This window comes from Nematolebias whitei, chromosome 17 (genome assembly GCF_014905685.2).
Source record: "Nematolebias whitei isolate Nwh7 chromosome 17, NemWhi1, whole genome shotgun sequence".
Lineage (NCBI taxonomy): Eukaryota > Metazoa > Chordata > Actinopteri > Cyprinodontiformes > Rivulidae > Nematolebias > Nematolebias whitei.
The window spans coordinates 30,428,274-30,444,724 of NC_056514.1; the positions used below are offsets into that span (position 1 = coordinate 30,428,274).

At 41.6% G+C, this 16,451-nt stretch overlaps 1 protein-coding gene across 1 annotated transcript in view; it reads right to left on the reverse strand.

Moving 5' to 3' along the window:
• Window positions 1-215: 215 nt before the first annotated feature.
• LOC119424023 (zinc finger MIZ domain-containing protein 1) overlaps window positions 216-16,451 on the reverse strand; it is a 132,529-nt gene continuing 116,293 nt past the window's right edge. Inside the window, exons 5-22 of the mRNA XM_037691481.1 lie at window positions 9,451-9,586; window positions 8,242-8,356; window positions 7,768-7,985; window positions 7,476-7,677; window positions 6,828-7,103; window positions 6,570-6,752; window positions 6,375-6,452; window positions 6,101-6,269; window positions 5,869-6,010; window positions 5,404-5,614; window positions 4,363-4,468; window positions 4,111-4,271; window positions 3,961-4,028; window positions 3,796-3,864; window positions 3,471-3,712; window positions 3,192-3,355; window positions 1,184-1,465; window positions 216-1,099 (exon numbers count right to left, since the gene is read on the reverse strand). Coding sequence (XP_037547409.1) covers window positions 992-1,099; window positions 1,184-1,465; window positions 3,192-3,355; window positions 3,471-3,712; window positions 3,796-3,864; window positions 3,961-4,028; window positions 4,111-4,271; window positions 4,363-4,468; window positions 5,404-5,614; window positions 5,869-6,010; window positions 6,101-6,269; window positions 6,375-6,452; window positions 6,570-6,752; window positions 6,828-7,103; window positions 7,476-7,677; window positions 7,768-7,985; window positions 8,242-8,356; window positions 9,451-9,586 — 2,930 coding nt within the window. The 3' untranslated portion in view covers window positions 216-991. The remainder of the gene's footprint in view (window positions 1,100-1,183; window positions 1,466-3,191; window positions 3,356-3,470; window positions 3,713-3,795; window positions 3,865-3,960; window positions 4,029-4,110; window positions 4,272-4,362; window positions 4,469-5,403; window positions 5,615-5,868; window positions 6,011-6,100; window positions 6,270-6,374; window positions 6,453-6,569; window positions 6,753-6,827; window positions 7,104-7,475; window positions 7,678-7,767; window positions 7,986-8,241; window positions 8,357-9,450; window positions 9,587-16,451) is intronic.

The window sequence follows — 16,451 nt, forward strand, 5'->3', positions numbered from 1 at the left end:
CACTAGACGAGGGCTTGGCACACATGCACTTTGTACACTACTTAAACAGCACATCGTTGAACGAGGAGAGATGCAGCTTCGTGCTGACAAGGCTCATGCAGAGCAGGTGGCGTGGAAGGAGACGTTGATGGAAACGATAAACGTGGCAAGATCGCCTCAGGAACCCCAGTCTCTCGTGATGTACCTCGTATAAAAACAACACGCCACGCTACAGGAAGACGATGATGACGTGATGTGCTGAAGACCAGATACGTTATTATTATGAATGCATTTTTTGTTCTGGGGAAAACCTCTGGTTCAGGAGTCGAACTTCATAAAACCGATTCAAATACAAATGACAAAACTGGAAGCCGATCATTCCAAAAATCGTTCTAAAACATTGGCAGCAAATTTCTAGAAAACATTTTGACAAACTGATCTTTTTTTTTTATTTTTTATAAAGAAATTTTTTCTGTTTTTTGAAGTGCCTGAAATTTTCTTGTGCTTTTTGATAAGTGTGTGGTGGACAAAACAGTGCGACTAACCGGATCAGTTAGGGAATGGAGCAATGATATCAGGAGGTGGTGGCCTCTCAGACTACAAAGCATAACATACACTGGCCAGATTATGTTTTTTTATAGGTATTTTTCAACTTTATACAAGGAATTCCTTTTTTTTTCTTCAAAAGGAAACAAAAAAAAACTTGTTTAAAAATGCTACAACACATTCCTAATGAGCACACATACATGTGTGTGGTGTATAAAAAGGAAATCAACTTTAGCTGCACAGTCAAAGGTGTACCACAAGGTGGGAGGGTGTGGTTACTCGGCCAGATCCTGCCGTGTCTTTAGAGTTTGTAAATCTTGTAGTCGATCTGCGCTGGCGAAGGAAAATTGTACGAGAGGAAGAAGAGAAAAGGAGTGCATCTTTGTGTTTGTCAAGTACTGAGTAACTGCCATGGTTTCTCAGGGAAGCTTCAGGCAATCGGAAAAGTGTCATGTCTGAGATTGCCTTAGTTGCTTTCAAAGAGCGATAGAAGGTCATCGTTGCTATTGCTGGGGAGGTCCGGGGGGTCCAGGTATGACAACAGTTCATCTGGGTTGGCGAGTTCAGGAAGAAGCTGGATGATGGGAAGAGTGAATGCAAGAATTAGCTTTTAAAAAATGCTTTTCATTCTGATTAGCTTTGATTTGTCAGGACTTACATCTAACGATGGCTCGGGCATGTCTGACCCAGCTTGGCTGTCCAAACTGCTGGAGGGGTTGAAGGTTATGTCGTTGTGGGGGTGGTTGTTGGGGCCGGGCTGCTGTAGCTGTGGTTGCAGCTGCGGTTGCTGTTGTGGCTGAGGGGGCGGAACTTGCCGCGAGGGCTGAGGAGGTCCGCTGTGGTGTAGCTGCGGCCCTGATTGACTCCCAGGGTGCGGAGACGCATGTAAGCTCTGTTGCAGCGGCCCATGCGTATGGTCAGGGCCGGCAGAGTGAGGTATCTGAAAAGAGAGTGGGGGGAAAAAAAATCAGAAACAATAACTATTTTTTGGTCCATAAATAAACTTTGCCATTTTTGTTATGATCAGGGCTGCACAGTGTATAGAAAAATATAACATTATCAATGTGAGCCACACTGCCCTTGAAATATGTCAGGAAACTGGGTAAAAAAAGCATATTTCACATGATACTTTGAAACAGCTTACATTTCTGTCTTCCTGTTTACTTATCATAATGAAATTAGATTTAGATAACCCTGCCTACAGTATAAAACTCAAACTTGCTTGTTAGTACAGCAAAACCTCCACTCTTTGCTCTTTGTCTGAATTTTTCAGTAAACCTGAGGGTCCAAACAGAAAGAGGCTTTAACTCAAGCTTCCATGCCTGTAAAGAAAACATAAAGTTTAAAAGATTACTGTAGGTTAACTTGGTTTGATCCAAATTATTCTGAATATCTGAGACTTTTTGTGCTATATATATATATATATATATATATATATATATATATATATAAATAAAATAATTTTAAGTTTTGACCGTATAGAAAAAAACAAGGAAGTTCAAATCTCATCACATGTAGTACCGTATTTTCCGCCGTACCCCTCGCACCACCCTATACGTCGCATCAGTCCAAATATGTCTAAAAATGTGGAAAAATCCATAAATATGTCGCTTTGCCGTATACGTCGCATCTATTATGAGTCACCGCTGACATGTCGCGTTTGTTACGCGTCACTGCTGACAACCCGGAAATGTGGGCCGGTGTGCCAAAAACCAATGGGCTGCCAAATGGCGGCTGCAGGAGTGTGCACACGAGGACTTTAACAAGAGTTTAACAAGATTAACACTTAAAAACAATTATTTGTTTACTTAAAATTATAGTAAATGTGTGTCTCAGTCTAACTTTTGTTTAATAAATGCACTTTAATAATAATAATAATAATAATGTCATCACAATGTCAGCACTGTATGTTTCCATACAATGGCGAAATTAGTCTCTGCATTTAACCCATCCACCACCAGGTGGTGTAATGGTCCAATTAGATGCATTTTGCAGGGGCGTTGTAGCAAAATGAAGCTGAGGTTGCTCCAAGCAGCGAGCAGAATGAATGTGGAGTACTATGGCAGGCCGATTGTGTCATTAATAGCTGGTGAAGATTCTCAGTCATCCAAGACATGGTAAATTCAAAAAAAGTTCAAGACAAAAACAATAAAGTATGAAGTATAATACATAAAGTTCAGTTGTTTTTGTCTTGAACTTTTTGGAAATTGTCATTATAGCCAGTTTTACCTATTACATGATACAATGGCATGCCTTAAGGCTACTACTACTCTGCTGCCATCTAGTGGCTGAAAATGGTACAGTTCAAAAAAATTTTCAGTCAGAATGAATGAAAACGGTCATATCTCAGCCAAAAATTGGTTTGTAAATATGGGGGAAAAAAATCCATAAATACGTCGCTTTAGCCTATTAAGTCGCAGGGCATACAAATTATGCAAAAAACTCGCGACTTATAGTCCAAAAAATATGGTAAGTATATCTTTTTTTTTTCTTTTTTTTTTTAACTACATAAAAACACCAGTTTTAAAGATACAAGAATTCCTCATTTAGGTGCCAAGACAATGGATGCAATTATCTACATATTTACAGACAACACAAGGAAAGTAGAATGGACATTTAACAAACATGCTGTATGATTTTATACATTTGTTTCCAGAATGACTTACCGAGTCAGGCATGTTGTGCGACAGGGGCTTGTCTTGTGTCATCAGGCTGTTGGGCATGTCAGGTGGGTGAGACAGCTGGGGACCATGCATGAAGTCGTTCATTGACGTACCACCTGGAGTGCTGTGGGGGAAGTCAAAGTTCCCGTGCCCTTGGTAACTGTTGCCTGGACACAAAATAAAAAATGTCAATACTTGCACACATTTCTTGCAGTTCTTTCAAGCTTTCTATATTTTTTTCCTCAAGATGAAACAACTTTTCACACTAGAATCATTGGCTACCTTGGTTTCCGTATTCACTGTTGCCACCTTGACCAGAGGGCAAAGATGGGTATGGCGATGGTCCGGGTCCAAGTTGAGCTATCATATCCATCACATTGGGCATGATCATCTGGCTGGGACTCATAGTCTTGAACCTCTTAGCCAGTGGTCCATCAGGATCCTCCTTGATGTGGATGTCAGATTTGATAGCCACTGGCCGCCAACTACATGTTGGGTCAATTGTGACCTCCTCGAACTCAGAGCTGGTGGAGTAAATTTGGAATCAAATGGTTATAAAGATATAAGGAAAGCAAGAAAAACCCTAAACTTGATGAACTCAACGCACTTTTGAATGGCATTCAGAATTCCCCACATGTACTGGTCCACTTCGAGTCCTTCTAACAATGCTGTTTTACTAAAGAAAGAAAAGAGGCATTTAGAAGTCTTAAAATTGCAGACAGGAACAGTCAGTAGATGAGTTCAGTAAGGTGCATACAAAGAATCCACTTACTTGCATACAGGACATCGCCATGTTCCTCTCTCACAGTTCAGTTGTAAATATGATTCCAAATCAAAACACTGCATGAAAAATAAGAAACGTTTTACACCTGTCTGCCAGTAATGTTTTAGTTTTTGTTTTGTGAATGCAAAGTTTTTCAACCTGGACGTGTTTGCAGTCGTGGCCTCTTGCTGGAAGCTGTATTCGTCTGAAAGTGATCGGACATTTGAGGGAAACCTTGATGGCTGTCTGCTCCACACCGTCCTCTCCATTGAGTGTAGCGTTCCCTGTCGACGCTGCAACGCTGCTGAAGTTCCTCTTGACTTTAAGGCAAAAGAAGAAGAGGAACAGGATGTAAAGCAAAGACTCGGGAACAAGCTGGACTTTAGGGTGCGATCTGTGACAACTGAGTACCTTTGGTGATGCAGTGCTCTGCAGGCAGCAGCCTCTTCTTCAGGAGGCCCTGCAGGACAGAGCGGACCGATGGCCTGTGTACCAGCTGCAGCACAAACAAGTGCGACTGTGGAAGGAAACATTACAGACATCCCCCAGACATGCACAATTAAGTCCTACTTTATGTCTTACACTGTACACATAACAATAAAAACAACTGTGTGAATGTTGATCACATTTCTTTTTCTTTTATTAATATTAAAAAAATATATATTTTTTTAATTTTGGTGGGGAGTTGTAACTTTAATATATTTCTAAATGCAACTTTATTTACAATTATTTTCCCCACAAAAATACACGGAGATCTTTCCAATTCCTTGAAAACATTTTTCTTTATTTAATCTGCTTCAACATACTTGCTCTATTTTTGTTCTAATCGTGTCTCAGCTTTTAGCTACCATTCTTCTTCTTTTACCTTTTAGGGTGATTTTGCTACTTAGCATATAGCTACCATTTTGCTACCATTCTTCTACTTTTAGCATTTAGATAGATTCATGCTATTTAGCTTTTGGCTACATTCTGCTTCTTGTACCTTTTAGGATGATTTTGCTACTTAGCATTTAGCTACCATTTAGTAGCTACCATTCTGCTACATTTAACTTTTAGGTAGCTTCATGCTATTTAGCTTTTAGCTACCATTCTGCTTTTTTTTAGCTTTTAACAAGTCTTATATTACTTTCAGCTTCTAGCTAGCCTTTTACTGTTTTGAACTAGCATTTTTCTACTTTCAGTTTGTCTCGCACGATTTTTCCTTTTTAGCTAACGTGTTGCTTTTAGCTTTTACCTAGCTTATGGCATTTAGCTAGCGTTCTGCTTGTTTTAGCTTTAGCAACTCAGTTGCAGCTTCTTCAGCAGTCATTCAGCACTCAGCAGTCACACTGCAATTTCACAGAAAATGTAATTTTTACAGTTTTAGCCTCGTCATTGTGTTCTTTTTTTGTTTGTTTTCTAATGGAAGCTATTTTGAGTTTTTTCATTTGTTCTAAAGGTTAATTTACTCACGCAACAGCAGGCGGTGACTGTGATCTGGATCGTGTTCCTTCCTGGCTGGCACACATGTTTCAAGTGCAGGGGTTTGTGTGATGTTTTGTTGTCGCCACGCTCGATCGTGAGCGGCGTGGCATTAACGCTGACTTGGACCGATGCCGGCCAGTTGGTGTTCATCTGACGGTCTTCGTGGTGGTAGCACTTAAACTGCAACTCCAGGTCCGATCTGCGCAAACCAAACATAAAAAAGCTATTTTTAGTGTTTTCTTAGAAACATCTTTATGTAAAGACATTTGGATAGAGGCAGTTAGATATTTTGTTTAGCTAACGGATAACTACTTCCACAATTTTGCTCAAAAGCAGCACATAAAAAAGAGGTTTATGTGTGAACTGTGTGGCAACCTGCTGTTTCAAAAGCAGAGCTGTCAACAGGAGGTAAATCAAAATGTATCACATCCTTTTTCAGAGCATTATATTTACCTCCACATGAGTGTTTGGTGCACAGAAGGCCGTAAGTGGAAGACGTGGTTGCTGACAGCCAGGTTATGTTCCAGCCTGAAGGGCTCTAAGACGACCCCGTCTCGCACTGGGAACGTCAGGCGCAGCTCCTCGTTGTGGTTGCCTATGTTTATGGAGAAGAGCCAACATCAGATCATCAAAAACTAAAAAAATATATAATATTTTTGTTTATGACCTCAGTTTTGTAACTTACTTGTAGGGGGAGGGAGTGCAGTGATATTTGGTTTGATGTCAGGAGGGAAGGGTGGCTTCACATCCTGGTTTGGCGATAGGTATGGAGGGATGTTACTCCCAGGGGTCATAGGAGGGGTGGGATTGCCTGGCACTGGGGAGTGGGGGTAATTACCCACTGGTCTTGGAGGCTAAACAGAAGACAGTTGAATAGTAAATCATAAGTTCATTGAATCTTAAAAAGTCCATTCAGTATGACAATGGATACATAGTACAATTTAATAAAATGGACTCACCCCATTCATATTACCCTGGTTGTACTGGTATCCACTCCCAGAAAAGTTGTTTGTTTGGCCATTAAAAGGTGGCTCTTGCTGTAGTCAGATTCGATGAGATAAAAAAAACTTTATTATTTTTATTCAAGAAAAATTAAAACATTGTGCTTTGATTCAATAACCATCACATGTTAATGAAATTCCTTATCAAAGCACCTTATAGTAATGGCCCATAGGACCCCCGTGCGGTGGGTACTGCCCTTGGAGCTGTTGTCCTGGCATCCTCTGAGCGGGGTAGTTGGGGGACGGCAGCGGCCTGGAGGCATTGGGTGTGGGGTACTGCCCCTGCTGGCTGGGGAACTGATTGTTTGGTCCATACTGCTGCCCACCATAAGTTGGCTGTGGATGACAACATATATTCAACATCTAGAAAAGGAGCTAAATATTCCAACAAGTGTCGAATCGTCAACTCACCTCCCCTGGGTATGGTCTTTTCATGCCCTGCATACCCATGGCCTGAGGCCGAGGTCCCGTGTAGCCCTGTTGAGGCATTCTTTGGCCGTGGGCCCCAAAAGGCCCCATGCCTTGGCCCCTAGGTTGGTTCATTCCCATTGGGGGTCCACTCATGTTGGATGCATTCATTCCTGCACCCATGTTTCCAGGGAGAGATGGTGGGCCGCGAGGTCCAGGCTGGTTCATGAACTGGTTGTTGTATGCCTGGTTTGGTCCCATCTGGAAAGAGGAACTCATCTGGAAAAAACAAATTAAATAAATAAATAGTACCCGCAGACATGACTGTCAGTGAGTTAATTTTGCATTGCAAACCCAAATCAGCTAAGACAAAAAGATAAGCACGGAATAAACCCCCCCCCCCCCCCCTTACTATATCTGAGCTTATGTTGAAACAAAATATGATATTTGGCTTCATTACTACTGTGTCTAATTATTCACTCTGAATCATGATTGTTTAAGTATGAGCCTAAATCCACTTCTTGTAACTCCCTTTGTAGTGCTACTGTTAATATTGGGGGAAAAAAGTTCCTTAAGGCCAAAAAAAGAACATCAAAGAAACTAGTAATTAGAGTGTGATGTGAACAGTTTTCTTCTTGCTCCCAGTCTTACCGGTCCATATTGGTTCATGTCCTTGTTCTGGGTTTCCTGCAGGGCAGCCACAGTTGCAGTAGCAGTGGCAGTTGCAGTGGCAGCAGCTGCAGCAACCGCGGCCGCTGCAGCAGCAGCAGCAGGCTGGGTGAAATCTGAGGGCGGACGGGAGTTTGATGAGATGCCTATCCCACCAGGTCCAGCATTAGGCCCTCCAGGGTAACTTTAACAAGGAGCACCATAAATAGTATTACAGCAAAGTACTCAAAAAGGCACAAGTCAATGCAATTAAAAGTTTCGCTTGTCCACTTACTTGCCACCAAAGCCGCCTCCTCCAGGGTAGTTGGGTCGTCCGTACATACCCTGCTGCATGTAGCCCTGGTTTGAGTTGCCTTTGCTGGGGAACTGCTGCTGTGGACTTGGGAACTGAGGAGAGTTCAACCCTGGATTGTTACCAGACATACTCGAGCCCAAAGGATTACCCCCAGGGTTCATAGGATTGTTGTTGTTGACCATAGGGTTCCCCAAGACCTTTTGGACAAAACAGGTCAATTTAGGATAGTGTCCACTACCTTATGGGTATTTGCCCATAATCTTGGAGGAAAAATAATTATCAAAGCCCAAATACAAGGTCATTCCTTTTACAAGACAAATAATGACTTAAGTTAAAACATTTTAGTTGCCACTTTCTAAGGCGTCTTCTTAATAAAATAATGTCAAACTGCAATCCTGACTGATGAAAGTCACCCAGATTGACTTAATTTCTCAGGCCGGTGCAGAACCTCACCTGGCTCTGTGATGTGTTGGTCACACCCCACACAGTGGTCACCACAGAGACTGAACCTGGAGGCTGATTGGTGTTTTGTTGCCATGGAACTGAGTCATAAGGAAAAGACCCATCTCTGCAGAGGTAAGGACAGAAAACCATCATGTAGACAACAAAATGCTTGGTGACAAAGCACATATACAGGTGCTGGTCATAAAATTAGAATATCATGAAAAATTTATTTATTTCAGTAATTCCATTCAAAAAGTGAAACTTGTATAACTTTGCCAGAGAACATAACTTTGGACCACTCAGAAGCAGTCCCAGGTGAGGCGCTTCTGACGCCGTCTCTTGTTCAAGAGTGGCTTGACACAAGGAACGTGACAGCTGAAACCCATGTCTTGCATATGTCTGTGTGTGGTGGTTCTTGAAGCACTGACTCCAGCTGCAGTCCACTCTTTGTGAATCTCCCCCACATTTTGGAATGGGTTTTGTTTCACAATCTTCTCCAGGGTGCGGTTATCCTTATTGTTTGTACACTTTTTTCTACCACATCGTTTCCTTCCCTTCACCTCTCCATTAATGGGCTTGGACACAGAGCTCTGTGAACAGCCAACCTCTTTAGCAATGACCTTCTGCCCTGCTTATGCAAGGTGTCAATGGTCGTATTTTGGACAACTGTCAAGTCAGCAGTCTTCCCCATGATTGTGTAGCCTACAGAACTAGACTGAGAGACCATTTAAAGATCTTTGCAGGTGTTTTGAGTTAATTAGCTGCTTTGAGTGTGGCACCAGGTGTCTTCAATATTGAACCTTTTCACAATTTTCTAATTTTCTGAGATACTGAATTTGGGGGTTTCATTAGTTGTCAGTTATAATCATCAACATTAAAAGAAATAAACATTTGAAATATATCAATATGTGTGTAATGAATTAATATAATATACAAGTTTCACTTTTTGAATGGAATTACTGAAATAAATCAACTTTTTCATGATATTCTAATTTTATGACCAGCACCTGTTATGTTCATTGATCAAGAAATATTCACTCTTAGTCTTCAGACACTATTTGTCACTATGACTCTGCAATAAGCAGTTAATCTGTTGGTTTGTCCCACTGAGGATCCATGAGGAACACTGGGCTTCACTTTAAAAGAAAATGCTCTCCATCCATCTGAACTGTGTGTTCACACACAAACACATCAACACACAGCAGTGTGAACACTGACCCATGGGAGAGGCCGGGCTTCATGGAGCTCATTGGAGGCTGCATGGGCACTTTTCCAGGTGGCTCGTTCTGCCTGTTCTTCTGGTGACGGAGGAGGAGGAGACGTCCCAGTTCTTCACACCACGAGGACAACAGGGCTGGAAGGAAAGCAGAAGAAGAAGTGCTTTTGACACCTGTTGGGATTTCAATTTGTAGGAAAGTCCCCTCTGCACAACCAGATCAAGCCTATAAGGACTGAAGATATGGACTGACAAAACGCGAAAGCTTCACAGTAAAATTTGAAAAAGAAATTGAACAATTTAAATGATTGGTCGATCTCATTAAGCACCTAATCACATGCAGAAACTGTAATAATCCTTGTATCACCAAAGAAAAGTTATTTTTTTGACTTGACAGGTGCTAGATTCTTTTTATTTGCAAAACTGTCACATACATTAATGTATTGAAACATATGCACTCAGTCTGCTAACCTGATGTTTTATGTTTGTTTGTCTTGGACACTTTGTTAAAACCCAAACTGTGTTGCCTCTATAACAAAAGGATGCTCTAGTCTAGGGGTCTGCAACCTTTACAATCAAAAGAGCCATTTCTGTCCCTTCATTCACTAAATTAAACGTGTCCAGAGCCGCAAAACCTGTTACAATTGACATTATCAACTGGTGGCCCATGGGCCACTTCAAGCAGTGGTGGAGAAAGTACTCAAACACTGTACTTAAGTAAAAGTACAAATAAACAGACAAAAATGTACTCTAGTAAAAGTAGAAGCACCACATTAACATTTTTACTTAAGTAAAAGTAAATAAGTACTTGCTTTTAAAATACTTAAAGTATTAAAAGTAAAAGTACCCACATTTAACTCCACTTAAGTAAAGTACAGATACATGAAAAATGTACTTAAGTACAGTAACAAAGTATTTGTACTTAGTTACATCCCACCACTGACTTCAAGTCTGTTAGAGGAGGCTTTTCTGGCCAGTAGTCACGACATTATGAACATCCAATGATTGTTAACATTTATTGATATTTATACATTGAGACAAAAGGCATCCATCCATCCATCCATCCATCCATCCATCCATCCATCCATCCATCCATCCATCCATCCATCGCTTCTTCCTTTTCGGGTTACAGGGCTCACTGGTGCCCATATCCAGGTCGCAAGTATATCACAGAAGACTGGATTCTTGTAAAGAAAAAAATAAGATATTATTTAAAAAAAAAAAAAAAAAAAAAAAAAACCTAAAACAATGAACTGTTTAATGTGTTTTAAAACTGTTTTTAAAACAAGTGTTTTTTGTTTTTTTTATTGTGGAGAAACCGAGTATCCTACTTTGAAGAAATAAAGTTAAAGGGAGTATAATTTAATCTGTGCATTAGTACTAGAATCCACATATTTGCAAAGGAAATGACAGGAAAACAGCTAAAACTATTCTTTTTTGTTGTTGTGGGGATAACATCCTATAAATTCAGTTTTATGTTAGTTTTGGTCAAAGATTGAAAGAGCCGCTGCAGAGCCACATGTGGCTCCAGAGCCGCAGGTTGCAGACCCCTGCTCTAGTCCATATCATTACATTCTAGTTCAACATTCAGCATGTCAGTGCTGCTCATGGCCACTAGAGTTCACTCTGAGCATGCAGATGGGACTCCATCGTCCTCCACATCTACCTACTGCTTAGCTTGACAGCCACCACAGAGCATGCTTGATCTAATCATATGCTTTTCATGTGCGGTGCATGTATGTGCACTGTGCACCGACTACAAAAGACTTGCTTCTACCTTTCCTCTGCTCTGTTTGTGACATCAGAGAAGAAAGGGGAAGTGGGTTCAATCAAAGAGAAGGGCAGCCACCTCTTATAATTCACAGCACCTCCAGGTCTGAGTAAGGAGCTGGAGGGGTGGGTGGGTGAGAGAGTGCTCAGTGATTTCAGCTGCAGTTTGTGCAGGGGTGGAGGGGAAGCCACGTCAATATGACAGCAGTCAGTGCAGGCTGTCTTTGCAGGCAGATCCACCCTGCTGCTACATGAACGTATGGGCTGCCTTGCACGTATTATACACACAATAATAAAGGTTGAGCGAATCACCAGCAGAGAAGACACCAGGCTAATGGGGCTCATATTAGGGCTGAATAAACAAAAGCTTCTGGCTGCCTTCACAAACATGGAAACCCAGAGATGTAACCACACGTGGCTGCTTGTGAACAGAGCGCACACCTAATGACACAAATAAACAGCGACGCAAGATGTCCTCTGAGTGTGGCCAATTTCCGAGGACGACGTCGAATTTCTGCATCGATACACACAGAAGAGCACTGTGCCCCAAAAAGCACCTCCTATCCTTTCATTTGAACACAGAGCACACCAGCCTCGCGCTGCGTAAAGACGAGGGCTGGAATACAAAAGACGTGTACAGATGGTGCCAGCAGTCTCCCTCCTCTCCCTTCCCGCCCCTTTAAAAGCAACACGGGGCTCAGGCACAGAGGCAGCTGGGTTTTTCCTCCTTCCCACCCGCTCCCGCTCTTTCTCTCTCTCCTTCCTCCTCCTCCTCCTCATGCCTGTTCTTGGCAAGGCAGGTGCCAGGAGACAGGCTGTGCGGCTCCTCCAGAGAAATGATCTGACTTTAACACGGCTGTGCTGTGGTTGACAGAAAAGACGTCTCAGGTGAACTCCAACTTAAAACATCACACTTGCAGGTAAACGCTCAGATTTGCACAGTTCCTTTAAATTAAACACAACATTTGCCAATAGGTTTATGAGTTGCATGGATATGTGACAATGTCCTGCAGCATACTCCCTCCCCTTGAACTTCTTTCTTATAGAGTTCTTGGGAACACTTTACAATAAGGTACACAAAAATTGATTAACTACTAGGGAACGCCTCAGGAACAAATCAGTAGCTAATAGGTAGTTAACCAGTACTTACTGGTGAACACACAGCCAAGCCTTATTAGGGGACTACTGGTTAGTTACCTTGTAAATGAAGAGGAACTAATCAAGAACTAATGGGTAGTTACCAAGGAAACCATAGAGGAACAAATCAGGAGCTAACGGATAGTTAACCAGCACTTACTGGGGAACACGTAGCCAAGCCTTATTAGAGGACTACTGGTTTGTTACCACAGGAACAAACCAGTAGGTAATGGTCAGGTAGTGATTAAATAATGATTGGTTCCTCAGTAAGTGCTTGGTATGATGCTTCACTACATCAGTGAACAAAACAATAGCCAGGCAATAGTTTGGTACTCAGTAAGTGATAGTCAGACATAGTTAAGATGACACCAGTATAAGATTATGAAATTGATAGTCTTTCATCAATATGTTTACAAAAGAGAAAATCCAATAAAACCAGTCATCACTAGGAAACAAATTTTTGACAATTACAAGCTGTGACCTCACTGGTGCAGGATTTATTCTGAACCCAAATGGAGAATTTCTCCTCTGTTTCTGTGGTAACAAACCAGTAGTCCCCTAATAAGGCTTGGCTGTGTGTTCCCCAGTAAGTACTGGTTAACTACCCATTAATTCTTGATTAGTTCCTCTTCATTTACAAGATAACTAGCAAGTAGTCCTCTAATAAGGCTTGGCTGTGTCGTGTTCCACAGTAAGTAATAGTTAACTACCCATTAGTTCTTGATTCGTTCCCGAGGTGTTCCCTAGTAGTTAATCAGATTTTGTGTACCTTATTGTAAAGTGTTAGTGAGTTTTCAATTCAAAGGTCTGGCAACTTTCAGCACGTTACAGCTCACTTAAGTCCAATTATTCTCATCCGACAGAGTAACTTGAACTTCTTCATGTTGATTAACATGCCTCCACAGTTTATCTCCTCATTCCATTATGAGTCTGTCTATCTGGACAGTGTCCTTATTCTATAACCAATATCAGCAGCCACAGGGCAAAAACAAGCCGAGCAAAGAAATGTCAATACATCGACTGTCTGAGAAAAGAGGAGGAAGCTCCAGCGCCAGTTAAAGCAGATGTAGTCTACCCCAGTTTTAGATAAAGGTCTTATCGCCATCGGAGTTACTGCTTCCAAAGACCACCTGATTCTTTAAAAAGAGGCCTCGTCATGGACTCGGGATAAACTTTGTTTCACATGACGCAAAAAAAAAAGAGAAGCAGTCAGTCTGTTCCTCTTCCTTTTCCCCACATGAAAACAAGTCTTAGTCCAGATGATGAACACAAAAGGATTACTGCTTTTCTCTCCTTTGCTTCGCGCAGACAACACGTGACTTCAATGGACTCATATGGCTCCTTTGAGCAGCCCAAACCAAACATAATTGCCTCAGGTGTAAGGCTTCCCAATCTCAATCTGGATTAATTCAAATTGACACTTCTTTCTTTTGCTACCAAGCATCTTTCCATCATGTTTTCATTGGTGCCCCTTGTGGCGATGAATCCATGTCTTCCAAATGGAGCTGGGACTGTTCTGTTTGCTTGGTAGATAGTCCCAGGGGCCCGGCTGAGTCTGAAACCTATTGATATTCTGGTGCTCAGCTGTCCAGCCTGATGGTCAATGGCAGCGAATAGCAGTAAACACATCTGCGGGGACTAGATGGGTGGCTCAGTAGCTCGACCTGCAGCTTCCAGCTTTGTATGCTGTCATAAAGCCTTGGGGAGACATGACAAATGACATGGACTGGATTTCTGACAGTCGTTCAATGAGGCCCCCACCCCCATTCACTTACAGATAAGAGGCAGAGGGATAAACAGCGCTGAGATGGGATTTTGGCCAAGTCTTTTGCTTTTTGCATTACTGTTTACATACATCTAAATCGTAGTGACCGGCTCATACAGACCAATGAAAACCAGAATGCTCACAGTTTTAAAATTAAAGGAACATTAATCTTTAACCCAAAATTCAATGAGTCAAGCAGCTAATTTGATCTTTAGTTGATTTTTTCTTTTATGCTTTCCAAATTTCTATACTCCTAAAGGATTTATGAAGAAACTGGGTTCAAAAAAACATTTAAAAAAGTTTAAATGGACTAAAGTTTTAGACTTTAAACTGTTTGAATTTACCTGACACACAAACATGGTTTTGGTTATGCTACTTTAGGTCAACAGGCCGGTTTTCAACTATAGGGTTCATATTTTACCCTCCAGTCCAATAGGTGGCGATAGTGCCCTGTATGTCCAAACAAAGAAGAGTGAATTGGTCTTGGTTCTTTTATTGAAACTTTATGTAACCACGACAGACCCTTGAGATTTGCCTTTTACTTGTGGTCAAACTTGTTTTCTGTCCTTTATGTCATTAATTGCACTTTTTGAATGGTAGTTTTATTGAAGAGCTTTGTCATTCAAGCACAGTTCAATAGGCTCAAAATCCTGGGCTGCACATGGCTGACCACACAGAACCCTGACATACCCTTCCAAACAGGTAGTCAAGTGATTGGTGTATCATAAACTACGTTTTACACAAAGAAGGACCCCTGAGTTTAAAACGGAAAATAGGCAGATTGGTATTCTCCAATTTAAGAGCAGTACAGTGTTAATAAAGTGTACCGACAAAATGGAAAATGTAATTAAGTAAATTTCGTTCGGCTGCTACCTTCTTCAGGGGTCACCACAGCGAACGAACTCGCAATTTGTTTTACGCCGGATGCCCTTCCGGACGCAACCTGAGCTCGAACCCGAAGCCTCAGGATTGCAAGACAGCGGCACTGACCACCAATCTACCACAACCCCAACTAAACAGAACATACCAAATAAATCAGTTTTGCATTTAATTCCAATGAGGGTCAAGCAAAACTTTAGTCCAGTCATTTAATGACAGGAATCAAGCTGTAATATAGTCACAATGAATATAATACTGCATAAAGTGGAGAGGAAACACACAAAAGCAATGACATGAATGGCTCCCTTTACAAAGACCAACACCCCCAAACACTTCCCTCTTCCTTTTGTCTTTCTCCTTTTCTAGCTCCTCTGTTCCTCCTGTAACTGGCTGGGCACTGCAGGTAAGACAGATGCCAGAAGCTTGTATGATACTCGTCCAACCCCCACCCCACCACCCCTCCTTTCTGCTCTGTAGCTAATGGACACCTGCTCTCTCGTCAACCCTGAATATCCACCTGGCATCGTCCCACATGGCTTGGTCACCAACGTCCACACACAAACAGTGCACACCCGGCCACCGCATCACGCTCACGTATTCTAACACTTACTGCAAGAATGGAGCCCAACTTTTTTTTTGTGTAAACCCCTCGTCAAGAATCATGACCCCCAAACGGCTTGTTTGAAGACATCTAGCCAGAAGGGCTGAAGGAGAACAAAAAGCATGAGCAAACTAACAAGAGCAGCTCTAGTGGGCTGCACTCATTGGTTTCTGAGGGGGCTCTATTCACATTCTGTTCCTCCTCCCTCCTTTTCTGCCCAGAAAGGTCTGAATGGACACAAGCCTCCTGCAGGCCAAAGTCAATAAAAAAAGAGAGAATCTAGGGAGCCCCAGAGTCCCTGGTTACAGAAAGCACTTAACGAGCAACACAAAACAATCAGGTTTAGTTTTAGTCAAAGAAGTCCTCCATTATGCTCCTCATAGGGGTTTTCCATAACTTGTGGGACTTTCCTAATACACTAAACAAATAATTAGTATGACGTTCCAGTCAATGTCAAAAAATCCTTGAACTGCTGGTTGAATTGTTTATTGTCTGTGGGTGACATACATAAAGACACCAATGTCATAAATGTTGGAATAGCAGCAATCAAACCTCTTTTTGACTTCACTAAAAGATACCACAAAATCAGTTGTTTATTCTAATTTGATAACCAAAGGGAAGCAACATGTTCACAGTATAAAATAGTAAAGTGAACGGATTACAAATCAACTTTTGTTATTATTAGACCTTTATTTATACAGGTTAGTTCCAAATGAGCCTTGAAAACTCATTTACATTTACAAAACTTGTGGTAGACCATAGTCCCTGTGCATTGTCACAAACTTTTTGGGTTGTATCTTTGGAAAAAGAAACCTTACAGCCCCACCCCCCAACCCCCCATCCCGTCTTTT